At 41.6% G+C, this 27,651-nt stretch overlaps 2 protein-coding genes across 2 annotated transcripts in view; both read left to right on the top strand.

The window, feature by feature from the left end:
- The window catches only part of BTK (Bruton tyrosine kinase), a 32,657-nt gene extending 8,304 nt beyond the window's left edge, over positions 1 to 24,353 (top strand). The window contains exons 2-19 of the mRNA XM_036305742.1: positions 385 to 555; positions 1,166 to 1,264; positions 3,375 to 3,443; positions 4,967 to 5,048; positions 11,335 to 11,463; positions 11,774 to 11,841; positions 12,782 to 12,969; positions 13,403 to 13,465; positions 14,053 to 14,107; positions 14,395 to 14,474; positions 14,655 to 14,782; positions 15,661 to 15,735; positions 16,526 to 16,697; positions 17,213 to 17,429; positions 18,433 to 18,497; positions 19,734 to 19,852; positions 20,339 to 20,496; positions 23,537 to 24,353. Coding sequence (XP_036161635.1) covers positions 415 to 555; positions 1,166 to 1,264; positions 3,375 to 3,443; positions 4,967 to 5,048; positions 11,335 to 11,463; positions 11,774 to 11,841; positions 12,782 to 12,969; positions 13,403 to 13,465; positions 14,053 to 14,107; positions 14,395 to 14,474; positions 14,655 to 14,782; positions 15,661 to 15,735; positions 16,526 to 16,697; positions 17,213 to 17,429; positions 18,433 to 18,497; positions 19,734 to 19,852; positions 20,339 to 20,496; positions 23,537 to 23,608 — 1,980 coding nt within the window. The 5' untranslated portion in view covers positions 385 to 414 and the 3' untranslated portion in view covers positions 23,609 to 24,353. The remainder of the gene's footprint in view (positions 1 to 384; positions 556 to 1,165; positions 1,265 to 3,374; positions 3,444 to 4,966; positions 5,049 to 11,334; positions 11,464 to 11,773; positions 11,842 to 12,781; positions 12,970 to 13,402; positions 13,466 to 14,052; positions 14,108 to 14,394; positions 14,475 to 14,654; positions 14,783 to 15,660; positions 15,736 to 16,525; positions 16,698 to 17,212; positions 17,430 to 18,432; positions 18,498 to 19,733; positions 19,853 to 20,338; positions 20,497 to 23,536) is intronic.
- Positions 24,354 to 24,820: 467 nt separating this feature from the next.
- TIMM8A (translocase of inner mitochondrial membrane 8A) lies at positions 24,821 to 27,562 on the top strand. The gene is made up of 2 exons (XM_036305640.1): positions 24,821 to 25,063; positions 26,535 to 27,562. Exons 1-2 carry the CDS (start codon positions 24,932 to 24,934, stop codon positions 26,694 to 26,696), a joined length of 294 nt encoding a protein of 97 aa, XP_036161533.1. The 5' UTR covers positions 24,821 to 24,931; the 3' UTR covers positions 26,697 to 27,562.
- Positions 27,563 to 27,651: the final 89 nt, after the last annotated feature.

The following is a 27,651-nucleotide window of genomic DNA, read 5'->3' on the forward strand; positions in this document are numbered from 1 at the left end:
CCACAGCTGCACAGAGACTTTTGCTATTCACAGATTCTGCACTTATCATCATAAAAGGACGGTTAGTATAAATTTGCCTCTAGACATTACCAAGCACACAGGTACATGTCATTTGCCATCCAGAGCATTTCATAGCCTTATACAAGACCTTCGTTTATGTGAGGTTACAATGTCGAACCAATCCACCCTATTCAATGTACATCCATTATACCTGAAAACTGACAGAGATGGGGACTGTGGAAGAAGAATGTTAAGGAAAGAAGAAGGTCCTTTGTTAGCTCTACATGTTTCTGTTCCATTCAAAACTAGGTGGCTAGGCTGAGGGGGTACCAGGGGTGTTAAGAATTAATGTGATGGGTTGTCAAGAGCTTTCATTATCAACAGCACACAAGTGAGCTCCAGAAAGACGAAACTATGGCTGCAGTAATACTGGAGAGCATCTTTCTGAAGCGATCCCAGCAGAAAAAGAAAACATCACCTTTAAACTTCAAGAAGCGCCTTTTTCTTTTGACCGTGCAGAAACTTTCCTACTATGAGTATGATTTTGAACGTGGGGTAAGTTTCTCTGCTGTGATACCTGAGTATCAAGGACTTGGCCTTCGATCTTCATTGGGGAGGAGTTAGAGTCTTTTTGGTTGGAGGAGAAAGGTGGAAGGGACTTAAGTACATTTTAAACTCAGCAAAATATTTCCTAGCCTAGAATTAGCTACAACCACATAGGAGCAAAAATTCAAAGGTGCTAAAAAGCCATGAGGGAAATCTTACCATGGGATTTTTGCCATTGGTGAGCATTCATTAAATGATTGTTGAGAATGAAATCCAAGACTTGAAAATTGCTTCCTTATTTTTTGTTATAAAGACACACAGTCATCTACTCTTTTATAGTGCTTACCCTCCATCTGGTAGTCAAAAAAGGGTGAGAGCTGGAAGTTTTTTTTTGTCTTTTCAAAATGACTGGTCCTGATAATAGATCGTGGGTGTCACCTCACTATGTTGAATGAGTAGATAAAATCTAATCATCCGGTTGCTTAATCACTCTTTTTTCCTTTTTATTGAATTTATTGGGGTGACACTGGTTAATACAATTATACAAGTTTCATGTGTGCAATTCCACAACACATCATCTATATTCTTTCTCCATTTTCTTCCTCACTCTCTTTCTCAGAGAAGAGGCAGTAAGAAGGGTTCAATAGATGTTGAGAAGATCACTTGTGTTGAAACAGTGGTTCCTGAAAAAAATCCTCCCCCTGAAAGACAGATTCCGGTAAGAAGAGACCATTGACAGAACAGGGGTGGGGGTAGGTGATGGGGAAACAGATAAGAAACTTGGAACACTTCAATTCTCTGTAAATAAACTGGTTGGTGAGACGGTATAATGTGGAACACACAGAAAAAGCTTTATAAAATTCTTCACTCTGTCATGTACTGATTCTACCAAGTCTCAGCATTTTCCCTCAGATTCAGAACAACTCATTTACCTAGAAAAATTTGTAACACATATTTCAAGATGGCATCATATGAACTTTTCAAACTAATCAGAGATGGTTGGTTTTATTCCCCCAGTTATCAGGGTCAGATTTGCAAGGTTGAGTTTGTTTTAAAGCCAGTATCCCAGGACTCTGAATAATAAGATTTTTTTTTAAATAGCTCACTTATTCTCTCATTTCCCATAGCCTCTCCTGGGCATACCACTTATTGAGTTAATTTTAAAGTATCATTTTTTTTCAGATTACAAGAGAAATTAATATTATAGAAACTTGCAAAAATATGAAAAAGCACAAGAAAATATAAAATCACAGATAATCACATCATCTAGCTAAAACATTATTAGCATGTTGGTGTATGTTTTTTTCCACTACCAACACATATTTCCAAACTAATATGTGTTATATATTTAAAACATAGAATCATACTACACATCTTGCTTTGCAACCTACATTTTCAATATATGAAATCTTTACCCCATGACAATAGGTACTCATTAATAATATGAATTTCATGGCTGCATCGTATTCCTTATCATGGATATACAATTCTGTAATTTGTTTAACCAATTCCCTGTTACTACACACTTAAGTTGTTTTCAAGTACTTGACATTATAAACCATGTTGGAGGAACATCTTTGCATACATATGCTTTTGTTAGTTTTTTTATTCAATAACTTCCTAGAAGTAAAATTTTTCTTCTCTTTATGAAATCTATGCACTTTGGTTATTTTTATCTTTTTATTCTATTTTGTTTACTAGAAGTGGAATTTGAATTTAATACACTCCTACAAATTATACATGAGAATATCTATTTCTCTACAGTTTTTTCAATGCCAGATATTATAGCCTTGGACAGCCTTCAGACTGAAAGGTCCCAGGTTCGATTCTGGTCAAGGTCTGGTTGCAGGCTCAATCCCCAACCCTGGTCAGGGCGCATGCAGGAGGCAACCAATAATGTGTCTCTCTCACATTGATGTTTCTCTCTCTGTGTCTCTTCCCCTCCCTTCCACTCTCTCTAAAAATCAATGGAAAAATATCCTCAGGTGAGGATTAAAAAAACAAAAAATATCAGATATTGTAAATGTTTGTTAAGTTGTCATCAAGAAAAATGGTATTTCATTGCTGCCTTATTTTGCAATTATTATTATTGTTGTTGTTAAAGTTGTTAAAGTCTATGGATTTTAAAGTCTATGTCATCAAATTAATTCACCTTCTACTTAATGATTTTAATTTTTATCATTATATTAGAAAACTCTTATCTCCCACAAGATTTTATTGTCAGTTGTTTTTTTCTCAGTCATTCTGTTTCATTTTTTATTTCAGAGAGGAATGGAGAGAAAGAGAGAGATAGAAACATCAATGATGAGAGAGAATCCTTGATCGGCTGCCTCCTGCATGCCCCCTCCTGGAGATCAAGCCCACAACCCAGGCATGTGCCCTCATCTGGAATTGAACCCGGAACCCTTCAGTCCGCAGGCCGACACTCTAGCCACTGAGCCAAACCAGCTAGGGCTCAGTTTCATTTTTTTTTACATTAAGCTCTTGAATCCATCCGGAATTTACTTTGGTGTATGGTGTGAAATAGCTACCTAACTCCTTCCCCTACCACCAATATTAGTGGTTAAATGTCCCAGTACCATTTATGGAGTAAACTCCATTTCTGCAATGATTTGAGATGTCTGAGGCTCTTTAAAAAAATGAATATGTGATGGTTCCTATGGATATGTGTCCTTACTAGGTTATAGGAAGCAGTCACTAAGAATCTGCATTGTCTGTGCAGGAGAGCCTTCTTCTTGGCCTACTGCAAAGAACTCACAGCACCAAAGGAAATACAGGAAAGAACAATGCATCAACCAATAACCATGATTTTTCTTCTTTCATTGCAGAGAAGGGGTGAAGAGTCTGGTGAAATGGAACAGATCTCAATCATTGAAAGGTTCCCTTACCCCTTCCAGGTGAGGTATTTTCTCTCACCAGCTCTCAGAGGAACCTGCAATGTAATCATTAGGGATGGGATGTGGGGCAAAAAGCAGGATACTAAGTCCCAGGAAACAAAAGTTGAGGTGAACAAGGAAACTGGACTAAGAAATGAGACTGGTATGATCTAAGAGTGTTTGCTGTTCTATTTTCCCAATTTCACATAGTTTCTTTTAGTTTCTACACCTCAAAGAGACCCCATAATGGCATTAATTTTATTGTGGTGTGTCTTGTATATGATAACTGCATTGAGAAAGATGAGCTGTTTGTCGAGTGAGCATTTCACTTCCTCTGGTTCTGCATATCTGTCTAACGGTGGCCATGTGGGTTGAAAAGTCAGAAAAGGGAGGGGGGAGAAGTATTAGGAAGTTTGGTATGGGGAAGGCTTATTAGACTTATACATAAACCTAAATTCTATTCTAGTCTGGGATGATTGGAGAGCCACATGGACATATGTTTGGTAGAAGCATTGTAAGCCATAAAGGAGAACAAGAAATTCAATTCATCTTGCTTGTGTCCTGAGAACTCTGTAGGCCACTTGTCATGAATATAGAAGCCCCTGCAACAGTGAAAGCCAGAAAAGGAAGTGGAAAGTCTCAGGGGAGGGGGCTTTCTGTCATGGATTGATGAGCACAGCAAGACTAACAAGCAAGAAGAAAAATGTAAAAGGATCTTGCTCATGTCCTTGACTGTATCAAAGTTTATAAAAATTTTGACGGAGGGGTATTTTAGACATAGTTTTGCTACCATTGTGTTTCAACAAGATGACATTGTTTGGCTGGGCTAGTAGAAAAAGCTAAGCTGCATATAATTCAAAATTAATTTACATTTGACTTTAGAATCTACTATGTGAGGTTTATTAAGTCTCTACAACACTTAGCACAGTGCCTTGTTCTTCTGAGGTGTTAAAAATATTGACTGTTTGATTTGATGATAGTGCTTAACATATACTTTACTCTTTTTGGAGTGGATTTGTGTCCATGTTTGGTTTACTTTGGCTAATATTGGGAAGTGGAGGCCACTGGGCTGTGAGGGGAAAATTAGCCATGAGTTAAAATTTGGTTCCATATTATCCAAGTGAATAATTCATATGTACTAACCAAGACTTCAGTTATATAAATCATTACTTCAATTCTCTATACAAACTCATAGTTTAATAGGATTATAAAATAGCCTTTGTTGAATAAACAAAAGTCCTGTCTCCACCATGGGCTGAGGGAAACATTATGAACTAAATTTACACACAAATTGAAACATAAGTCAGGAGAACCTAGTATTCAGTAAGCTAAGACCTTCTAATTTCTACATACCTGGATATGAATTGCTTAGGAATTCTGCAGATCGCTCACATGACCCTGGACCAAATGTTGACTAAAGACCCTGCGTTTTTTTGTTTTCCACTATGAATATACAAAGTTGTGACTTAAGATTATTTACATCAAGATCTTTCTCCTTTTATTCTGAATCCTAACTGCTAAAGTCTGTGTGTCCATTGTCCCAGGTTGTATATGATGAAGGGCCTCTCTATGTCTTCTCCCCAACAGAAGAATTGAGGAAGCGTTGGATACATCAGCTCAAAAATGGTGAGAATTATTTGGAAAAGAAAGAAAGAGAATTAATTTCCAAAGAAAAGAAAGGCAGGAGGAAATAAGAGGAATGGGGGAAGATGGAGAGGGAGAAAGAGAGAGGAAAAGACCAAAGAGAAGAGAAGAGAATAAAGAGAGAGGGGAAGGCAGAAGAGAGAAATAAAAGAGAGGGTGAAGGTGAAAAGGAGAGAAGAAAAGATAGATGGAAGGAGGGAAGTGAAAGAAAAATAAAGAGAGGTGGAAGGGAAGGAGAGAGAAAAGGGAGGAGATAGGAAGAGGAAGAGAAAAAATATCACACACTAGACTAAGAATTTCAACCCAGTCCCACCACTATGTCTGTAGTGCAATGTTGTAATTGTAAGTATCTTTATTTCTCTATTTATAAAAATGTCCCATTCTTTACACTGTTTATAAGGGTGGTGTGGTATGGCATTCAATGGTTATTTGCAATATTTTGAATCCTAAGTATGCAATACCTAATTCCAAAAAAAATAGATGTTTATAGGAGTGCTTGAAGTCAATATAGAGAACCTGGTTCCAAGCCCTCTTCCACCACTAATAAGCAGAGTAACCTCTGACAAGTAGGCTAATAAACTTCTTTAAGACTTGGTTTCTTCTGAATTTGGAGTAATATACATGCCATGCCTACCTCAAAGTTTGTCTTAAGGATTAAAAGATGCTATATATGTGAAAGCATGTGGAAAACAAGTAAAGCACTGTACAAGAAAGCACTATACATATCTTCATTGTGGATAAATACTTTCCAAGGAATTATTTTATGTTCCTAGCTTTATGAAGATCTAAACTTGAACATAGTTTCAGCATTTCATATACACCATATGGTGTTCTCAGATAAACTTGACAGTAAATGCTTGTAGCACAGGATGCATGAACACATATTTGTGAGTATATATAGCCACACGTCAAGTGACTGAGAGATTAACTGGTTGAGTTGACATCAGGAAAGGCTGCCTAGAGAAACAGGAAGGATGGCAGACTGATAACAGCATGGTTGGGTTATTGCATGACAGCCTTTTGTCTCAATAACATTTAGATTCTGATACTTGGTAGCTGGCTACACCAGCTTTGTCCACTCCCTTGAATACAAGTCAATTGGTTAAAATAAAAATTACCAATTTTTTCAAGCTGAAAGAGGAGAGGAGTAAGGAATAAAGGGGTCATTTGTTGAATTCTTGCTATGTACCAGACACTGAGCTAAATACCTTATATTTATTTTTTCATTTAAATTTTATAGCAACCGTGGGCAAAAAACAACAACTATAATAACTAATGTTTAATGAGCATGTATAATCTACCAGGCTCTGGGCCAAGTACTTCAAATGTACAATTTCATTAAATTCTCACAATAAGCTTATGAATTGTGTATCATTTGTCTATTTACAGAGAAGGGACTGAGGCTCAAAGAGGTTAAGTAACTTGCTCAAGGGCACACAGCTAGTGAGTGGAGAAGACTGGATTCCTACCACATCCCAGAAACTAAGCTAAAAATATAGTTTCATACTACTTGGTTCTCTAGCCCAGAAATTGAACCTATAGTTGGTGTAAGATACAGTCATGTGCTACATAATGACATTTTGGTCAACAACAGACTGCATATATGACAGTAATCCCATCCTATATAATGAAAGGGCAATATGCAAATTGATCCTAATGGTGGAATGACCAGGAATGACTGGTTGCTATGATGTGCACTGACCACTATTGGGCAGACACTCAACGCAGGAGCTGCCCCCTGGTGGTCAGTGTGCTCCCACAGGGGGAGCTCCACTCAGTTACAAGCTGGGCTGACAGCTTCAAGCCTAAGCTGGCAGGTGTACATCCCCCAAGGGGTCCGGGACTGTGAGAGGGTGAGGCCGGGTCAAGTCAGAATTTTCATGCACTGAGCCTCTAATCCTATATAATAAAAGGCTAATATGCAAATTGTCCCCTCAACTAGGAGTTTGACCCAGAGTTCAACTGGGGATTCAACCAGAGGGTGGGCTGGCTGGACTCCACCTGTGCATGAATTCGTGCACCAGACCTCTAGTAAGATTATAAAGTAGCTGAAGAATTCCAATTACCTAGTAACATCATAGTGCAATGCATTACTCATGTATTTGTGGTGATGCTAGTGTAATAAGCCTACTGAGCTACCAGTCATATAAAAGTACAGCAATATGATTGTGTACAGTACATAAGACTTAATATGATAATAAATGACAATGTTACTGCTTATGTATTTATTGTACTATACCTTTATTATTTTATAGCATACTTTTTCTACTTATAAAAAAAGTTTGCTGTGAAACAGTATGCCATTTTATACCAGCAGCAACTTCATACATATTGTATTTACCACGGCTCTTGATTGCATCATTTTATCTTGTGCTTGATTTAATCTTGTGTAGTTATGTACAGTACCATGCTACACAGGCTTGTAGCCTAGGATCAATAAGCTATACCATAAGGCTAGGTGTGTAGTAGGCTATATCATCTAGGTTTGTGTAAATATACTCTATCATGTTCACACAATGATTACAAGCCAAAACAAACAAAACACAACCACTTCAGTTGTGTCATTAGTGTGGGTAGGTGCAATTCTACCTTCTTTTCCCTTATGTTTTACCAAAGGCATTTTTTTCCAGTTGTTCCAGACCTGGGTGTATGTCCTGTTGAACCTGCTTGGGCTGACAACATGAGTCAAAAAGCAGGTGTCTTGCAACAAAGACCATAGTTGCTGGAAGATTCAGATGCAAGTTCTAACAACCCCAGGACAGACTGAGGTGCTAGTAATACCAATTGTGAGATAGTCTAGGAGCCATAAAATCCCACCTAGTTAATGTTATCTCACTTTAGAATAAAATGCACCAATTGAAAGTCACTAACATGCCCTGGCCAGTGTGACTCAGTTGGTTGGGCATCGTCCCATGCACCAAAAGGTTGCTAGATTGATTCCCAGTCAGGGAACATGCCAGGGTTGCAGGCTCGATGCCCAATAGGGGCAGTGCAGGAGGCCACCAATAGATGTTTGTCCCCCATCAGTGTTTTGCTTCCTTTCTCCCTCTCCTTTCCTTTCTCTAAAAAGAATCAGTAAAAATATTTTTTAAAATCACTAACATGAGAAGGGGACTTCATCAGAATCCTGGATGCCTCTACTGTGAAGAGGCATGAGGGACCCTTCTCAGGTACTGGATCTAAGTGCGGTTAAGTGGTTTAGACAAATGTGGTTAGCTGTATACCTTAGATATTTGTACTTTACTTTATGATATGTAAGCTATACCTCAATTTAAAAAGTAGAGCCTCAGGTACCTCTTATCCAGCTGCTATGTTTGTTTATTATTTCAGGGGCACTTTCCAGGCAAAGGTTGTATGCCTGAGGACTTAGCCTTGGGCTTTCTTATTCCACTTCCTTGAACCTAACAGCAGACACTTCTATGTTATAACACCACAGATATTTGGCTATATTCATTCTAGAATCTGTTTACTCAAGCTCAATAGAGCCTATCCTAATTGCAATTTCAAAAATAAGAACTCAGCAAAATGAATGAAAGAGTGGCATTGGCAAAACTCCAACAACCAGTATGGAGACGAATACTTCATTCATTCCTAAAACAGAATTTTAGACATTGTCTTGATAGCTATGGATATAAGACACCAGTCCATCAAGTACTAGGAGAATGTGCACCAACCACTAGTGCTTCCCAGCCAGGGCTGGCCCTATGAATTGGTGAAGTAAGCAGTTTCTCCTAGCCTTCCCACTGTCTTAGCTCAGACTGTCATAACAAAATACCTTAGCCTGGGTGGCTTAAACAACAAACATTTACTTCTCATAGTTCTGGAAGCTGGGGAGTCCAAGATCAAGGTGTCTCTGATTTGGTTCCTGGTGAGAATTCTCTGCTTGACTTGCAGACTGGCCACTTTCTCACTGTGTCCTCACATGGCAGAGATAAAAAGAGACTCTCTCTCTTGAGTTTTTTCTTATAATGGCACTAATTCAATCATGAAGTCTCCACTCTCATGACTTAATTCCCTTCCAAAGGCCCTCTCCTAATACCATTACATTGGGAGGCTTCAAAATATGAATTTTGTGGGGACACAAACATTCAGTCCATAACAGACCCTCTGCTTTTGCAATTCTCTCCTAAGTATCTGGAAATACCAGCTCTGGATTATCTAACACAAAAGGGCCACCATTTTAAAGGAACCTCTTAAGAGGCAGACGTTATTTGGTAATGTAGGGTGTGTTCTAAATATGTGTGCTGGAGGTGGGGAGGAAGGAAGCTTTATGTCCCTTCATTAGCATATTAGTATACCTTCATTTATCAGAGTAATTAGTTGTTAAAAATTCTTGGCATATCTACTAGTGCCCAGGCTTGCACCCAGGGTCTTCAAGAGTAGTGTCATTGGAAGAGGGGTAGATGGTGGCAGTGATGGGAGCAATCAGTTCTTGCTGAGAGGAGTATATGGAATATTGTTCAGAATTGCCAGTGCCTGGTAATAATAAAACTCAGACAAATGTTTGGTTGGCTTTACTATTATTTTAAAATTCTTTATGGGTGATGCAGTCCCTTATAGCCTACACTGCATCTGAATAGCTCTCACCATCCTATACCTGGTGCAATGGTGAAGTGGAATGCTGAAAAAGTGAGGTGTGAGGGTGGGCATGGTAAAGTGGTTAGAAATCTTCAAATCCATGTTTAGAAAAACATCAAGATAGCACTTTTTAAAAATATATATATTTTATTGATTTTTTACAGAGAGGAAGGGAAAGAGATAGAGAGTTAGAAACATCGATCAGCTGCCTCCTGCACACCTCCCACCGGGGATGTGTCCTCAACCAATGTACATGCCCTTGACCAGAATCGAACCTGGGACCCTTCAGTCCGCAGGCAGATGCTCTATCCACTGAGCCAAACCAGTCAGGGATCAAGATAGCACTTTTAGAAAAAGATGGCACTTTTGTTCTTTTATTCTTGGCCACCAGAAGTTTCCATGCCCCCCTCCCCCCAAAAAAACCTTAAGTGAGTGGAGTATGACTAACAAGTTCTTAAGGACTGGAGTTGGTCTCTATAGAGGAAGGTTTTGTTTTGTTATCTTTTTAAAAATATATTTTATTGATTTCAGTGAGGAAGAGAGAGGGAGAGATAAAAGCACCAGTGATGAGGGAGAATCATTGATCAGCTGCCTCCCACATACCCTCTACTGGGGATCAAGCCCGCAATCCAGGCATGTGCCCTGATCGGGTATCAAACTGTGACCTCCTAGTTCATAGGTCAACATTCAATCACTGAACACTAGCTGGGCTTGTTATCTTTTTAAAAAATGTTATGCAGGTTTTCTTCTTAGCAGTAAAAGCTAAGATGTGTATGTCCTCCAATGCTTAGACCAGCCTAGGTCTTAGACCAGCCTAGATCTTTGCCCCAATGGAAGCTAGTGTCAGTTATTTCAGTTGTCTTTGCTTCCCTGTTATCTAACAACATAATCCCAGGAAGACTTACCTAACTGACTCCATGTGAAGGATCTTGAGATGCCACAGTATTAAAAACCATAATACCAATTCCTCTTATCTGCAAAGTACTCCATTCTTTGCAAAATACTTTAGCTTCGGGGAGATTTTCTGATCCTCACAACCCTAGAACAGAAATAGAGCTCCAGCATTCATCTCCTGCAATGAGCTCAACCCACATTGGTGGCCCTAGGAAGATTAAAACCATGTTTATTCTAGATAAAATCTAGAGGCAGAATCACCTTAATTTTCCCCTAAGCTTACTCTGTTGATTAGAATATGAACACAGAAAGCCTGGTGCAGAAGTTCTCTCTAAGGCAAATATCTCTAAAATATATTTAGAGATGTATTGACTCAGGGAGCTGGGACATTGGTATATTGAAAGCTGAAGTGAGAGTTTGGCTTGGACAAATTGTGTCCCTTATCTGGAAAAAAAACACATCATAATCAACAGCTGCCTTACAAGAAGATTATAATGGCCACATGGGAAAACACAGATAACATATTTTTGTTCTTGGGCTTTGGAGACATCAGATATTCTTATCATGCTGGTCAGGAGATAGTTATCATGACTGACCACTGAAGAGAACTGCACAGGACCTCTCTGGGGCTGGGCATGGGAGCCAGCTGGCCTTGCTATCTGCTTCTCTCCTGGGTGGCTGATGAAGGGGCAGTTGTTTGAAGCTCACCACTAAGCTTAATTGAAGAGGAAAACATGCAAATGGTTGATTCTCCTGCATGTTAGATGTGATCTTTCTCTCTTCTCTCCTGTTACAGTAATCCGGTATAACAGTGATCTGGTACAGAAATACCACCCTTGCTTCTGGATTGACGGGCAGTATCTCTGCTGCTCTCAGACAGCCAAAAATGCTATGGGCTGCCAAATTTTGGAAAACAGGAATGGAAGTAAGAGATCTGATCAATATCATTTCTCCCTCCTTTGACTCTATCATACACTCTTTCAAGGGTCTATCAAACCCAGGTTTGTACATTTTGGCCATTGCACAAAGGGGCCTGGGAGAGGGTGGGTGCTGAAATCCAGCTAGTGCTCTGTTCTCCAAGCTGTGCAACCTGCCATGGGGCTGTATCCACCCAGACTTTTTTTAACTTGCCTAAAGGCACTGCAGAGAAGAGAGGGCAAAGTCCCTGACCAAACCACTCTCCAGGCCATTTCCTAATATGCATTCTGTATCATCACTGGTATCTTATTTTGCAGGCTTAAAATCTGGGAGTTCTCACCGGAAGACAAAAAAGCCTCTTCCTCCCACACCTGAGGAGGACCAGGTATACAGGAAAATTGGGCGCTGCTATTGCTCAAATAGAAACTTACAATTACCACAGAAAACACACCAGTCTTCGAATTTTTCTGGGACTTGGTACTGTTAATTGATATTCTTTCTAAGACAGGGAATTTGTCCTTCTAATTAGGACTTCCCCTTCAGTGGAAAGATAGAGGGCTATTCGGAAGCCCTTGGCAACCATTTAATCCAATCACCTGTTTAAAACAAAACAGATCTTGATTTTTTAAAACAGAAGTATTTTCAAACATAAAAGAATTTAATAGTTAACACCCAATACCTTCATCCTATTACTAATATATTACTTCAAACTTGCTTATTTGGTTACTTTTTGAGGTCTAGAAAGCTCTTCTTCATATACAGGCATACTTTAGAGATATTGTGAGTTTGGTTCCAAATCACTGAAATAAACCGAGCCATAATCTTTTGACAGTGGAGGGTTGTCAATTTCTAAAACAAACAAACAAAAACAAAACAAAACACACAATATCTGTGAAGCACAATAAAGCAGGGCAGAAATTATTATGCTCATTTACAAACAAGGAAACTGAGACTCAAAGCCACTTAGTCGATCCATGTACCTACCTTTTGTGCCAAATAGGTTTCCTGATTGTGTCTGCAAATGGTTTTTGTCCAGAAGCTTTAAAAGTACTGACATCTGGATCCCATCCCCAAAGATTTTGATGTAATTGGTCTGGGAAACTGTCTGGGTGTCAGGATTGTTAAATAAATTTTCCCTACATGATTCTGATGTGCACTCCAAGCTGAGAACTTCTGCATAAGTGCTTAAAAATGGATGCTGAATAAACTGTCTTACTATGCCTGATTTGGATTAGAATAGTGTCTCTAGTAAACCAGAGAGTTCGGAGAGAAGAGAGTATTTAATGTCTAGCCAAACCACCCTACTTTTTCTCCTACCTATGCAGATCTTGAAAAAGCCACTGCCCCCTGAGCCAACAGCAGCACCAGTTTCCACAAGTGAATTGAAAAAGGTTGTGGCCCTTTATGACTACATGCCAATGAATGCAAATGACCTACAGCTACGGAAGGGTGATGAATATTTTATCCTGGAAGAAAGCAATTTACCCTGGTGGCGAGCACGAGATAAAAATGGGTGAGTCCAAAAAAAGAAAAGAAAAATGGGTGAGTTCATGACAGCCCTTCCTGAGCCTTGTGACCACCCACTTCACACACGTGCAACATAATTTCCTTACTCAGTATTCCAATCAGAAATTGTTCTTCCCACATCAAGGTGAATAGGCTGCCCCTCCAAGTGCTTCCCAGAGTGAAGCTCTACATGTGGCCACCTCTCTGAGCCTGTAGGTTCTGGCCCAAATATTGTAGTGCACAAATAATTGATGTCACATGTGCAGAAGCCACACATTTCACTAGCCAAACCATGCATCTGTTACATGATCCTCTTTGAGGGAGGGGTATGGTTTATATACCTCCATTTGAGATTGGTCTCAGGGGTATGGGCCTATGAATCTGTTTCTTTCCTGGGGAATGGGAATGCTGGATTATCTACCACAATGTCTCCTCTACAGGCAGGAAGGCTACATCCCTAGTAACTATGTCACTGAAGCAGAAGACTCCATAGAAATGTATGAGTGAGTATGCTTATGATTCCAGCGCGCAATCTTCCAGGAGGAATAGAATATAGTATATATGTTTTTGAAGTTTCAACAAAGCTTTGATTTTAAGATACTCATTAAAATCACTGCTAACTGGGTCAAATGATGCCACCACCCCAAGCTAGTGCCTATGTCTTACCTTCGCCACAAATACTATCTGCTTATGAGAGGTGGGGAGACCACCACATCCCCAAAAATCCAAAAGAACCACACTCTAAGACAGAGTTGACAGTCTGATAGGACACATTTGAAAGGGTGAAAATGTCAAACTTCTGCCATTATCCTTTCTCCTTAATCATAGAAATAGATTGTCCTTGAGTGTCCTGTCCCTGATCCCTTCCCTGCAACCCTCTGCCACCTGTCTTTGTCCTCTACTCTCCATTTCCATGAATTTTCAGTACCAACTAAGTTTTGGGAAAGTGATGCAGTTGTGCTTTACATATGATAGGCACTCAGTAAAAATAGGGGTTGAGTGGATTGACTGAATCAGTAGGATGGACACTCTAATCTTGGAATCAATTACACCATGGTCTAGGAGCCACTCAACCACTCTGCCTTTACAGGTGGTATTCCAAACACATGACTCGGAGTCAAGCTGAAGAACTGCTAAAGCAAGAGGTAAGTGTGTGTCCACAAGTAAATGGCATCCTCCTTGCACAAAACGTGAGGATCCTGAATTGAGGGCTTGCTGCTGCCCACTAGGCAAGGCAGTGTCAAGACCATCATTTTTATTGGGTCCCAATTATACTCTTCATTATCAAAAGCAATGAGGTTGCAGGTGAATCATGGAAGTTGGCACTGAAAGCAGTGGTTGTTCTATTTTCTCCCAGGTTTTGGATGCAGATGTGAGCACCACTTCCTCCTTAGAGTAAGCTTATTTTTGTTTGTTTGTTTGTTTGTTTCAGGGGAAGGAAGGAGGTTTCATTGTCAGAGACTCCAGCAAAGCTGGAAAATATACTGTGTCTGTATTTGCTAAATCTACAGGGTGAGTGCTACTCTTCCAAGGCCCTGGGGACAAAGGACAGGGGTGCCCACCCAACAGCTCCTTAATGGTGTGCCCCTTGTATTTCCTCTGTCCCTTAAACTCAAAACTCATCTCACTTCACTTCTTGGGTCCTGCATGACCCTTGTTCCCAAGTTGCTGACTTAGAATCTACTTCTTCAGGGACCCTCAAGGGGTGATACGCCATTATGTTGTGTGTTCCACACCTCAGAGCCAATATTACCTGGCTGAGAAGCACCTTTTCAGCACCATCCCTGAGCTCATTAACTACCATCAGCATAACTCTGCAGGTGAGTACCAGGGACACCAAAGAAGGGTGTGCCAAGCCCCAGAAGAAGCAGTTCAGAACAAGGTGATGACGGGATGAATAAGCCTCACAGGGCAGTCAGTGCAAGTAGCTGTGAAAGTCAACCCCTGTGATGCTCGGTGGTGCTCAACTAAAGAGGTAGTCAAAGACAGACCTTATACCCATTGGGACTGGCTTCTTATTTGGTGATTTATGCTCAGTGCTAAGGAAAAACATAGAAGAGACTGATGATTAATCAATCAGCAAGTATTCATTGAGTTACTACTGTGTACTCAGCAATTTCCTCGGTACTAGAGGGAAAATGCAGAAAATTATTAACAAAGGTCCTTGCACTCAAAGAATATAAAGTTAGAAAACATCAGAAAATGGCTTGTAAGTACAGTAAGTTCTTACTTAATATCACCAATAGGTTCTGGGACTTTAAGCAAAATGATGTATAACAAAACCAATTTTAACATAGTCTAATTGATATAAACAAGTGTTAAGTTCCTATGGCAGCTCATCAACATTATAATGAAAACGTTATTTGAGGATCTACTGTAGTGTAGACATTCTAAAAACTGAAAAGTTGGTGAGGGAAAAAGCTTCATGGAGAAGATAGAATGTGAGTTAAGCCTGGGCTGGGAGGTGGGGATATATTTAATTGGGTAGTGCGTTTTAATTAGTATTTCTATTTTTTGTACCTAAAAACTTTTTTATGGGAGGAGTAACTTCCAGAAAATGTTGGGTTCATGAAGATCTTCTGGGATTCAAAATGTACTAGAAAGATGAACATAGGAAGTGTGAGATTTTAAGTGAGGGTGTGTCAGGTATCTCACCCCTACACTGCACCAAGAACATGATGCCCTCTGTATGTTTCAGGACTCATATCTAGGCTCAAATATCCAGTGTCTCAACAAAACAAGAATGCACCTTCTACTGCAGGCCTGGGCTACGGTAACTGTGTATTTTTCCAGGGTAGGGTGGACTAGACCGTTGCAAGGACTACCTTTGGCCGACCCAATTAGACCTTGCCTTGCCTTAACCGATGTGTCTCAGTGGTTAGAGTGTTGGCCCTAGCACCAAAGGGTCCTGGGTTTGATTCCCGGCCAAGGGCATGTACCTGGGTTGCAGGTTTGATCCCTGGCCCATACAGGGTGCATACAGGAGGCAACTAGTCAATGTGTCTCTCTCACATAGATGTTTCTCTATCCTTCTCTCCCTCTCCCCCACCCTCCCTCCCTTCCACCCTCTCTGAAAAGCAGTGGCAAAAATATCCTCTGGTGAGGATTAACAACAATAACAACGAAAAAAGACCTTGCCTTTTGAGTGTTCTTGCAACACACTGTTCTGCACTAGCTGCCTCAAGGAAGGTTAAGACAGAGCTAAACAAGTTATTTAATGATTTACCCCCTCTGGTGGCTCGAAGTGGGACTGCAAAAATATAAATTCATAAAGTGATTATTTTTAAAATTGTGGTAAAAAACGCATAATCATAAACATAAAGGGTTCTCAGATATCTAGTCTATCTTCTTCCCTTATAGCTGACTTGCACCTAAAATTCCAAAATTCCTCCAACCAGTAATCTCTTGTCCCTGAGATTTACCTGAGCAAAGGTGGATTAGTACCCCCAAGAATTTCCCTTTTACTGTTTGCCTATTTCTATTCCAAGTAGGAATTCTTATTTATTGTAGGAATTATATGTACATGACTCCCAAAGACTCACACTAAGGCTTTGTTTTTATAGGATCATGGGAAATTGATCCAAAGGACCTGACCTTCTTGAAGGAGCTGGGGACTGGACAATTTGGGGTAGTGAAGTATGGGAAATGGAGAGGCCAGTATGATGTGGCCATCAAGATGATCAAAGAAGGCTCCATGTCTGAGGATGAGTTCATTGAAGAAGCCAAAGTCATGATGTGAGTTACAGCCCAAACTCAACTTTCAATCCAGTTGCTGGAGTCTAGGAATTACCAGGACAATCCATTGTGGTTTAAGGTGACTTTTAGTGAGAGATTTGGACCAAGGAATGAGGTCAACCTTTGATTGGTAGAAGTCCTAGCTTCTAAGGTAATCATTTATCTGCCTTAGATATTGGTTGAAATTAGTGTTGATCATGGGTGCTTACCATCTCAGTAGCATTTCGAATGGTTGTGGAATATAAAACTTTCAAGAGGAAGACTGATTCTGATTTAGCCTTAGTGTTCATTGATTCCTCGATTTGTTTCCTGTTCTATTGATGAGTCCCAAGTCCCTGCTCACTCTCACATATTAGGTACTGTTGGGATTAAGGGTGGGAAGGAGGAAAGTCAACTTGCTATTGTGGTCCCTTATCTGACACTCTAATCCCAGGCCAACCCCTTTCTACTCCAGCCCTTTTCTGACTGGTATGCAGAGCCAGAAGGGGAAGACTGGTTCATTGCCTCTCCTGTAGGAATCTTTCCCATGAGAAGCTGGTGCAGTTGTACGGTGTCTGCACCAAACAGCGCCCCATCTTTATCATCACTGAGTACATGGCCAATGGCTGCCTCCTGAACTACCTGAGGGAGATGCGCCACCACTTCCAGAATCAGCAGCTGCTGGAGATGTGCAAGGATGTCTGCGAAGCCATGGAATACCTGGAGTCAAAGCAATTCCTTCACAGAGACCTGGTGGGACCTCAGAAGGATTAGCCTGGGATTAAGGGCTGAGGGGGTGGAAGTAGCAGAGAAAGACATATCGTACATGGATGAGGAGGGTTGCTGACACTATCATTTCAGTTTTATCTAGAAAACACTGAAAGTTAGGTGAGCCTGTGCCCCAGTGGTCAGCCTTTCAAGGATCTCCAGCCTCAATACCATGAGTTCTGCCATGGTGGGAAATAGAGCAGTCACTTACTGCCAGCCCTGTACCATGCCAAGGAAACGGTGGGGTCCTTCAGGAATAGAAGAGCAACCCTGCTTCCCAAAGGAGCTGCTCCTGACACAGAGTCATCATTTGCTTACATCAGAGTCACAAACTGGGCACCTGCGGGTGCATGTTATTTAAAAAATGTTATATATAGCAAACACTTAAAAATATGCATTTCATATTTTTAAAAAAACTGAATTTCCAGCTTCTCTCGAAAGTCTAGACCATCTTGTAACACCAGGTCCACAATCTCACAGGCCATGCTGGAGCTGAAGAGCAGCTGCCTCCTTTAGACAAGCGGCATGCTCTCCACTTTCCTGCAATCTTTATCCACCCACTTCACTCTATCAGTTTGCCTGCATGGCCTCTGAGGCATGAGTTTGTGCCCCCATCAATTTCAGCCAGGTCAAGACTCAAAGGGCCCTAGGCCCACTGGCAGAAAAGTAGAAAACAAAGCACTTGCCTTCTGTTCTCCCTTAATTCTCACAGCATTTCAGTTCAAGAAGGGATGTTGTGGAATTGCCAATGTCAATGAAATCATTCTGCATGTGCTCAGTGTTTCACTTATGAAACAAGTCACTTTACATGTGGTGAAAATGCATAAATGTTTCTCAGTAGCATCAACTAACTCCTGTTAGGTGGAATGGTGTCACTAGTTGAAGGAGATGAGGCTGCCTCTGCTTCACTCTCCTGGTGGGAAGAAGCTTTTATGCCTTTAACCTGTATGCCAGGGATGGATTCTCACTGCTATCTGTTGTACTGCAGGCGGCTCGAAACTGTTTGGTAAATGATCAAGGAGTTGTTAAAGTATCTGACTTCGGCCTGTCCAGGTGAGGGTGCCTCTTTCATCTTTCTCTCTAAAAGTAAAAATAGCACAGTACAAATATGAGGAGACATCATAGTTTTCAATTTTTTCTCTTTCTTTTTTTCTCATTCTAGTCTTTTCCAACATCTTTCTACACTTTTTCTTTCTCTGAATGATTTGTCACTTCTTTCATTCTTTTGTTTTACTGTTATATCCCTTTCTTCTATTTCCTTCCCTTTAAAAAATATCTTTATTGATTTCAGAGAGGAAGGGAGAGATAGAAACATCAATGATGAGAATCATCGATCAATGCATGCCCCACGTGCCCCCTGGGATCAAGCTCAAAACCTGGGCATATGCCCTGACAGGAATCAAACCACTGAGCCATGCTGGCCAGGCTCCCTCCTCTTTTTTTAATTAAATTTTTCCAATACCTTATCTTGATCTGTTAATCCTGTTGACTCTACTCCATCTTTTCTTTTCTTTTCTTTTCTTTTCTTTTCTTTTCTTTTCTTTTCTTTTCTTTTCTTTTCTTTTCTTCTTTCTTTCTTTCTTTCTTTCTTTCTTTCTTTCTTTCTTTCTTTTTCCTTCCTTCCCTTCCTTCCTTCCTTCCTTCCTTCCTTCCTTCCTTCCTTCCTTCCTTCCTTCCTCCCTTCCTTCCTTCCTTCCTTCCTTCCTTTTTTTTTGTTAATCCTCATCCAAGAATATTTTTTTCCATTGATTTTTTTTTTAAAAGAGAATGGAAGAGAAGGGGAGAGACAGAGAGAAAGAAACATTGATGTGAGAAAGACACATCGATTGGTTGCCTCCCGCATGTGCCCTGACTGGGGGCTGGGCATTGAGCCTGCAACCGAGGTACGTGCCCTTGACTGAAATCGAACCTGGGACCCTTCTGTCCGTGGGCTGACTCTCTAACCACTGAAGAAAACCAGACAAGGCTTTCTTTTCTTAATCAGTCTAAGTCCCACTGGCAACTGCAGAATAGATGGAAGGGAAGGAGAAGAAAAGATAAAGGAAAAGGATAGAGAAGAGAAAGGGAGTACTTATTACATCTTATTTCATTTCATCCTTGCTGTAACTATATTGTCAATCAGGAAAGCTAAATCAGATATGAGAACAGGAACATGTTAAAAATAACATTTGTAGAAGACACTGGATGGCCTGTGGGCATGTACGTGTGCAACTCTTGTTACTGTGCCAAGAAAACATAAATACCAAACTCTCCAAATCCTAACACTAACAAGTCCTGAATTCTTTGCAGGTATGTTCTGGATGATGAATACACAAGCTCAGTAGGCTCCAAATTTCCAGTCCGGTGGTCTCCACCAGAAGTCCTTATGTACAGCAAGTTCAGCAGCAAATCTGACATTTGGGCTTTTGGTGAGTGATTAAGATTATAAATACAATGGGGAAACTGACACTTTGCAAACTGTACAGAGATTATTTGTTCTTGCTTTCGTTCATCTAATCCTTAGGGAGTGCTTACTATGTCTGGCACTACAGCATGTCAGGGTATAAAACCAGTAAACTAGACACAATCCCTGCCTACTTACAAAATATTGAGGGGAACAAACAATTCATTCAGTATTCTACAGCTTCTGAATACTGATTATGTACTAGGGATTGTGCCAGACCCTATTACCACAAAGACAAAAAAGATGCTGTCTCTCTCCTGAAGGACCTAATGGTCCACTGAAACCCCAATTAAGCTCCAGTGTAGTCAGTACTATAGTGGAAGTTTGGACAAAACACAAAAAGCACAGAGGGGCAAATCAACTGAATCTAATCTTTGAGGTTAATCTAGGAAGAGTAGGATCCCGGCTACCTGAAAAGACTGAAAAATGACTACTTTTTTTCATTTTCTAGGGGTTTTGATGTGGGAAATTTACTCTCTGGGGAAGATGCCATATGAGAGATTTACTAACAGTGAAACTGCTGAACATATTGCCCAAGGCCTACGTCTCTACAGGCCTCATCTAGCTTCAGAAAGGGTATATACCATCATGTACAGCTGCTGGCATGAGGTAAGTGTTTTACTGGGACCTCTTAAATTATTTCCCTGAATCTACTTTATCATTTAGCCAGCCAGGCACCCAGTCCCCACTCTCCCTGGCTGCATGGAGCTACATACATTCTAGGACCCCAGCCAGCACCCTAATCCTTTGATAGCCAGAGGCTTTCCAAGGCCACTCCAATCCTCACTAGAGTATTATTTGCAGACTCCAGTACCAACTCAGCTTTAGGGAAAGGGGGTGAGGCCATGTCACCTAGTATACACAAGCAGTCAAAGGCACTCAGACAAATGTATGGGCATTTTTAAAAAGTCATTAAAATTTGTGTTTATTCCCTTGGGAGTCATTGGTTCTTTCTTCTACTTTACTGCCAACCTTTCCTGGCTGTGGTCCTAAGTGAGATTTTAAAAATAATGACCCTATGACCCCAAAGGGAACTAAAACAGGTAGTGCTCTTTTTTAAAAATATGGTACATTATGGGGCATGTGGTATCCTAATATATAAAAACCCAGGGTCCATAACATCCAAAATGACTGAAGGCTCAACCTACCGCAAGTCAGTCCTGCAGTTAGTGCTGGGTTACCATGGCGACTCAGCACTGACTGACGCTGCTGCAGGTGCTACAACCCAGCACTGACTGCCGAGGGGTCTGCATATCAGGCCCGAAGAGAGGCCTGGAGAGAGAAGCAGGGTCTGATCCGTAGCCTCTGTGGCAGCTGTTGATCAGCCCTTGCCTCTCTCTTTCTCTCAGGGCCTGGCCAGCAGCCACGCCTCTCTGTCTCTTGGGCCTCCACTGGGGCTGCTGATCAGCCCCTTTGATAGACCTGGAGACACTGACTGGCATAGAAACCCAACAATCAGAACCAAATCTGGGTGAACTGTGAGGAGCCAATGGCTGCCTAGGAGGTGGAGCTTTTGACACTGACTGGCATAGAAACCAACCAATCAGAACCTAATCTGGGTAAACTGTGAAGGCAGAACCTAAGGTGGGCGCTGAAGAGGGGTTTTAAGGGGAACAGCTGTTTGGTGTAAGGTGTAAGTAAGTGGTTCAATATTTTAATGACCAGTTTGGCAGTATAGTGCATACGACTGGCTATCAGTCCAGATATAGGGGTTATGTATTTTTGTCTGCCAAGAGCATCTCCTGCTGAAAAAGGCTCCCCCCCATTTAAGCAACCCTATCCTATATAATCTATCTATACTACTAAAAGGGTAATATGCTAATTAGACCGGGTCAACTGGCCATCTTCTGGACATCAGACTTCCTTCTGGACAAAGCCATGGTGGTGAGGGCCAAGGCAGAGGCCATTAGTGCTGATCAGGCCAGCAGGGGAGGGCAGTTGGGGGCAAGATCAGGCCGGCAGCCAGAGGTAGTTAGGGGCAGTCAGGCAGGCAGGCAGAGATGTTAGGCGCGATAAGACAGGCAGCAGAGGGATTAGGGGCAATCAGGCAGGCAGGCAGAGGAAGTTTGGGGCGATCAGGCAGGCAAGCAGATGAGCAGTTAGGAGCCAGCGGTCCCAGATGTCCCCCAAGGGTTCCCTGATTGGAAAGGGTGTGGGAACCCCCTCCCCTGCACAAATTTTGTGCACAGGGCCACTAGTTTTGAAAATAAAGGGCCTGTCCCATTATTACTAAAATGCTTTGCTGCTCTCACCTTTGGTTCTTCCAGAGGTGCCTTCTCCACTTTTCAGTAGATCCTTGGCAACCTTAATTTGGCAACCTAAACCTCTTAGTTCTGCCCTACTAGAAACAGAGAAGGATAGACAGTGTCCAACAAGCACATATGTGAATCTAGAGCAGTGATGGCGAACCTATGACACCCATGTCAGAGGTGACATGCGAACTCATTTTTTTGGTTGATTTTTCTTTGTTAAATGGCATTTAAATATATAAAATAAATATCAAAAATATAAGTCTTTGTTTTACTGTGGTTGCAAATATCAAAAAATTTCTATATGTGACACGGCACCAGAGTTAAGTTAGTGTTTTTCAAAATGCTAACACGCCGAGCTCAAAAGGTTCACCATCACTGATCTAAAGCCCTTTTGGTGGGGTGAAAATTGGAGATCTGGATCAGAGCATGGCAAGTTTTCCTTCAACAAATGACTTGGGTCACAAAGAAAGTATGGAGAACCTCTTGAAGACATTTCCCTTCTATCTCCTGTGCCATGCAGGATTAAGGGTGACTGGCTATGCTCCCTCCCAGCTAGGTTACCCTCACTCTGTTAGTTAACAGTTTCAGAGAGGCACTTTCCCTACAGCCTGTTTAAAGTGGTAGTCTCCAAATTGGATGCACATCAGAATCCTTGGAGAACTCTTAAAAGTACAGATGACTGGGCCTTATCTGCAGAAATTCTGATGAGGTATATCTGGAGTAGAACCCAGAAATAGCTTTTTAAACTTCCCAGGAAATTCTGATACTCAGCTAGGTTTGAGAACCACTGATTCATAGGAACAAGAAATTGATGGCATTTTGGTTTTGATGAATTGAGACCTTTGTGGTATGACTATGCCCGCAATCACTAAATACCTCAGGGGCTTGTGGACCATGACAATAGTCTAGACAAGACAGTAAGTCTCAGGTGCTCAGGATCCCTGCCCAGTGATGCAGTCCATGGTTTCAAAATGTTAAAATTCCTTGTTACTTTTGACTATGAGATAATAGAAACAGTGTTTGAAACCCAACTAAAAATTACCAAAGGTTATAGGATTTTAGTTCTGTCAACCACTTAAATTTGATAACCATTTTTTCAGTTGAGGATGCAAAATAATAATGCACTGGTGTATAATTATGTAATGAATTTGCCCTGTTTTAATCAGTATGTTAGTTTGGTTTGCAAATTGACCTCATCACATTAATAACCCAACGGAAAGTGCACGAATATTTTATAGAGTGCTACTATTTCTTTTCCTTTATTTTTTCTGTCTCGACAGGGTATATTTCTGGGCAGATAGTATATACTTAATAAACATTTGCTGCACACTCATTGCATTTCCCTTGAATTCTGGATTTTAACTCATTATAATACTTTACTTTTTCTTTGGTTTTAGAAAGCAGATGAACGTCCCACTTTCAGAGTTCTTCTGAGCAACATTCTAGATGTCATGGATGAAGAATCCTGAGCTCACCAATAAGCTTCCTAGTTCTACTCTCCTCCACAAACTCCAATTTCACTTTCTTGAGGCAAACCAAAGCTGCAGGCCCTGGAGCCTTTGTGCTCTGGCTGAATACACAAAGGCCCCTCTCTACATCTAGGGCTGCCTCTCTTCTTTGATTCCCTGGGATAATACCTTCTGAGCAAAGGCCAAGGAATTATGGTGCCTGGTACTGTCCTCCAGAGAAGAAATTTCCCAAGAGTATTAAGACAGACTGACTCTGGAATGGAAACAGTTTTTGGGGAGGGAAGGGTGTAAATAGCCTCACGAGGGGTCCAACAGCTCTTTTGGGTATGCATTAGAGCTTGCTGGGAGGGAGGCCGAATTTGGCAAAAATATAACTGTGTCATAAAAATGGGAGGGGAGGGTGTTTTCATAAAATAAAATTACTGGAAAGCATGAAGGTTTTTGCTCTCTCGATTAGTCATGCAGCCTCCCTGAAACACCCTAACTCTCAGTGTTCCAGAAAACTATTGTGCAGCATTTGGTTTGGCATATTCCTACCTTGAGAATTCGACAGGATCCTAGGCATTTAACCCCTCTGGCTGTTGGAAAATTCTGCCTCTGAATCAAACTAACAAGCTAAAAATTACAGTGCCTTGCACACAGTAGGCATGTAATGTTATCGGGATAAAGCTTACAATTGGAGCCGAATTCTCTTGGATCCTTTTTTCCCTGTCAGGAGGGGGCAACCATGAAATTAGAGCCGCGGGCCCAGATGGCCAAGAGATGGGCCGAGCAATCCCTGCCGGGCACTAACAAGGTAGTTGGGAAAGCCGGGGCCAATTTGGAAGCAGGCGGGCTTGGAGGGGCTGAAACAGGCCAGGTGGTCTGAAGTAATTTCCTTTTTTACTTTATTTTTTCTTTTCGGAACAATGTCTGCACAGCGTCTTGGCGCTGGGATGCAAGACCTGGGACCTCAGTCAGCAGGCAGGGCCGAAGAAGGGCGCAAAGGCGGCCGGGAGCAGCGCCGGGAGCGGGAGGGGCGTGGGTGCGCGCGCGGGAGGAGCGCCTAGAGAGGGCGGAGGGCAGGGGACAGGGGTGGGTTCGCAGCGCGCGCGAGGGGGAGGAGCTGGGCCCGGAGGAACCAATTAGAGTGGGGCGCTGGGGTTGCCGGGAGGAACGCCCTGCAGGGGGCGGGGCCCGCGAGGAGAGCTCGCGCGAGCGCAGTGCGCTCACGGGAGAGGCGGTCCCCAAGGCAGCGGGTTGTGGTTCCGGTTCCGTCGCGGAGACACGTGAAGGTCGGCGAGTTGGTGCGGAGTTCGTTTCGGCGCGCGTGGCCGGGCTGGGATGGATTCCTCTTCGAATTCCTCCGCGGCGGGTTTGGGCTCAGTGGACCCGCAGCTGCAGCATTTCATCGAGGTGGAGACTCAGAAGCAGCGCTTCCAGCAGCTGGTGCACCAGATGACGGAACTTTGTTGGGTGAGGAGCCTGGGGCTGGGACCTGGCCACCTTACTTACTTTCCCCTTGTCCTTGCCCTGTGGGACTCGCCGCGATGTCCGGAATTCGGGGAGGGGGAGCACCCGACAGCACCCCTTGGTTTCCTTATATTCCACGGGCCGAGCCGGATGGGAGAAAAAGTGACTCCGCTTTTTAGGGGACTGTCACTCCGGACCTAGGCTTTGTTGGTGCGAAGAACCGGGGATCATAGAAGACTTATGCCGCCGTTCCAACCAGCACTTTAGGCCAGCAAGACTGATGACAGCCCCTCCATACTGGGGTCTTATTTTTGGAACCTCGAGTCCTGTTCCAGGGTTTACCTTGATTACCCAGTTTCTCTAACCGTCCTCTGTGAGAAATGAATGACTCTAGCCCACTACCTATAAAAGTGGTGTAATCTCTCCACACTTACTTGGCCCTTTTCTTGCATTGTTGTGTAATACCAAGCCGTTTTGGGTCTGAAGGTTGAGGAATTGAATATGTCCTGTGAGGGGACTTTGGCAAAAGGGTGAAGGCATTTGCGCCTTGGGATCAAACTGTTCTCTGGTTGCCAACAACAGCATAACTGCCCAGCCCTGATATATAAAAGCCCATAGACTTCAGAGGACAAGGGTAATTTTTCGGAAGCAGAGGTTTTGAGGCTTGTGTACAGAGCATAGAATAATGACCAAAGTCATTTGAACTGCTTAACTTGAACTATATACACTCAACGGTTTCCGTAGTCCTTTTCCCATAAACTTGCAGTATTGTTGGACTCTGACCCTTGACAAATGCTTACCTAACTCCTGTCTGCCTTGGAGCAGTGCTTTGATTCTTTTAAAAAAATGTGATTCATTATATTTGGTCCAGTGTTGGGTATGATTAAGTACTCCTCCAAGACTCTGTAAGTTTTAGGAAAATTCATGCAATTTACTATTCATATTGGACTCAAGAACCTCTGGCTTAAGTAGACAAGGTTACAGAATCTCAGGTCATAGACCTTTTTTTCCCTTTGGTAGGTTTTTTTATGGTGTCTTGCTGCAATGATTTATCCTTTTACCCTTTTATTCTGCAGTAAATTTAAAGGCATTTAATACAGTTGGCATTGTGGAGTTATAACCAAATTCAGTGAAGGATTAATTAACTTATATTTTACCACTTTTCTAGTTTTGTAATAATCTCAGCTCTACAATTTTATGGTACTATGATGTTAGGCAAAATATCTCTGTGCCACAGTTCCCCTCTTTATAATGCGAGGATTAATAATAGTACCTATTCTGTAGGGTTATAAGAATTTGATGTAAGGCTGTAGAAAATTTCTCACCACAAAGTAAGCTGCTGCCAAGTGTGAACTATTATTAACACATCAGATACTGTTTTAGGTGAGGTGTTTCCTTTAAACAACAAGAAGTTAGTCCCCTTTCCTTTTTTCCCAAGTTCCCTTTGTGATTCTTATCTTGTCCTCCTGACCAGGAGAAGTGCATGGACAAGCCTGGGCCAAAGTTGGACAGTCGGGCTGAGGCCTGTTTTGTGAACTGCGTTGAACGCTTCATTGATACAAGCCAATTCATCTTGAATCGACTGGAACAGACCCAGAAATCCAAGCCAGTCTTCTCAGAAAGCCTTTCTGACTGATTTCAGCATTACCTTTTTGGAAAAAGGAAGGTAGTTCAAGAGTGGTTGAAGAAAAGGCTGCAGGGGGATTGGCTCCCACCTTTGGCACTCTGGAAGTATCTGGTCATCTGAGAATGAACAAAGACCAATATTTTTGTGTGTTTGGGGCTTGAGGGTTATATGTGTATTTGGTTGTGCTTTTTTAATGTTAATCTTGTGAAAATAATTGGCAGATGAATGGAAAACCTTCTTAGATGCATATTACTGTATGTGGGACTATGTTTTTCTGAACGTCCCATTAACTGCTTTGTATAATTTGGATAGTGGAACTGCTTTTTATAATTTGATAGTGGGACCACATGGATAAAATCTGTCATTTGTGGGTTCATTTCAGATGCGTAGGGACATTGATACACATCTTGGTGTCTGAGAAAGGGTGGCAATGGGGGAAGAGTGATTTGGTACTTAACTAGTGTTTTGACCATCAGTGCTGGGAAAAAATCTATAGAATATTCATATAATATAATTCAGCTTTCTAAATTATCTCCCTTCCTTATACTGTGATTTACTTAAGTATCTATATAAAGTATGGTCTCGAGGTAGGTAGTACAGGCAGCCTGAGTATCTAGAGGCCTTTAGTTATAAAGGAATCTAGCCAGTGAACATAATTCTCATTACTAAAGTGCCATGAGGAAGAATTTAACTGATCCTGTATATCAGGGTCAAAGAAATTCAAAGATGGGCCTAAATAAGTTGTAAAGATTTAGGCCTGTCAAAAACTAACAGCAGTTTCATGTAGAGGTGCATGTCTAATGTCAATCAATCAGTATATATTCTATTTACTGCAGTTTTTTGGTCATTGAAATAAAAGCTTCTACAAGATTCAACTGTGTGATTGAGAAGGCTTTCTATTCAGGTTTTCGCCTGCACCCTGGGTATGTACTGGTTCCAAGACTGGTTTCAGTCTGGGTACCTG

The sequence above is a fragment of the Myotis myotis genome, unplaced genomic scaffold (genome assembly GCF_014108235.1).
Source record: "Myotis myotis isolate mMyoMyo1 unplaced genomic scaffold, mMyoMyo1.p scaffold_m19_p_4, whole genome shotgun sequence".
Lineage (NCBI taxonomy): Eukaryota > Metazoa > Chordata > Mammalia > Chiroptera > Vespertilionidae > Myotis > Myotis myotis.

Coding starts and splice junctions, on each gene's coding strand:
- TIMM8A (XM_036305640.1), top strand. CDS start 24,932: ATGGATTCCTCTTCGAATTCCTCCGCGGCGGGTTTGGGCTCAGTGGAC. Junction 25,064..26,534: donor AGATGACGGAACTTTGTTGG/GTGAGGAGCCTG, acceptor CCTCCTGACCAG/GAGAAGTGCATGGACAAGCC.